Source organism: Debaryomyces fabryi (genome assembly GCF_001447935.2).
Source record: "Debaryomyces fabryi strain CBS 789 chromosome Unknown contig00340, whole genome shotgun sequence".
NCBI classification, from domain to species: Eukaryota; Fungi; Ascomycota; class Pichiomycetes; order Serinales; family Debaryomycetaceae; genus Debaryomyces; species Debaryomyces fabryi.
Window position 1 is genome coordinate 1 of NW_015385766.1, and position 1,123 is coordinate 1,123.

The 1,123-nt window shown below is 39.4% G+C and overlaps 1 protein-coding gene across 1 annotated transcript; it reads right to left on the reverse strand.

The window, feature by feature from the left end:
• On the reverse strand, positions 1-591 carry AC631_05919 (uncharacterized protein; the record flags this gene model as incomplete). The annotated part of the gene is made up of 1 exon (XM_015614748.1): positions 1-591. A coding segment is annotated over one exon (591 nt), but the record flags the coding sequence as incomplete, so codon positions are not given.
• Between the last annotated feature and the right edge of the window lie 532 nt (positions 592-1,123).

Here is a 1,123-nt window from a genome sequence, read left to right on the forward strand (position 1 = left end):
ACAACCGGAACCTGGTCTACCTAAGACAACCGTGACTTCACCGGGTCTCATGATAGCGTCCATGCTCTTCAAGATATCAAAGTAACGAGATGGATCATCCTTTTGTGCGTTTCTGATTGCCTCGCCTCCTAATTTGTATAATGCGTTAGTTACAGTAGGCTGATAATCAGAGTCTGCAGCAACACCAGAGGCCCTCAAGTTTCTATAAGCAATTCCCAAAGACGATGGCTTGTAATAGTTAGGATCGGAGTCGTGCAACTTTCTCAAATTCTTGACCCAAAATTTAGCGTTGAAATTATCGCTATCCGGATTTAAGCTCTCCTCAATCTCATTATTGTACGGCTCAACACCTGGTACTTGAGACATATGTGATAAATAACGAATCAAATCTTCGCTATCTTTAGTCTTATTAGTTCTTTGTCTACTTATGTTAGACATTGTTCTTGCCAACTCCTTAATATCATCAGTTGCATCATCGAACCCTTCATATTTATGTATTGAGCTTTGGTCCGCAGAGGGTACGAACTCAGTTACTGAGTTCGAATCCTCATTCTTGTACTTATGTTCTACTGAATTAGATGTACTCGACATTTCACTAATTAACAGTAACCAATTTTTATAATTTCAATTGCCAAATATTTTTGAATGATTCTTCCACATATATATACCCCCATCAAATGCAAGTGCTCCGATTGTTTTGCATAGAAAAATATAAGAAATTTATTTATGACCCGAGATGACAAATTCTATCGTTTCTGGTAATCCCGTATTTGATAACATTGTATTGTTTTTTTTCGGATGCGGAAGAAGCTTTTTCACCGTTTCCGTTAAGATATTTGGCAGGTGTTAATAATAAAAGCTAGCAAGTTCGCGGAACACGGGGTATTTTGGAAGTCGTTCCGTTATAAAGATACGGAACGGACATATCTTTCATCCGTAATCTTAAACTGGGCCATGCATGCGGTGAGTTCTTTCTGCTTTAGGGTTCGGCCGACGGCATTCATTACTGAGGCGATCTTAAATCCTGGCACAGTTTATGTGCGAGGTTGTTTGTTGATCCCAAAGACTTAAACGACACGGCTGTAGGAGATAGAGACAGTCCGTACACCGAATTCTTCAGATA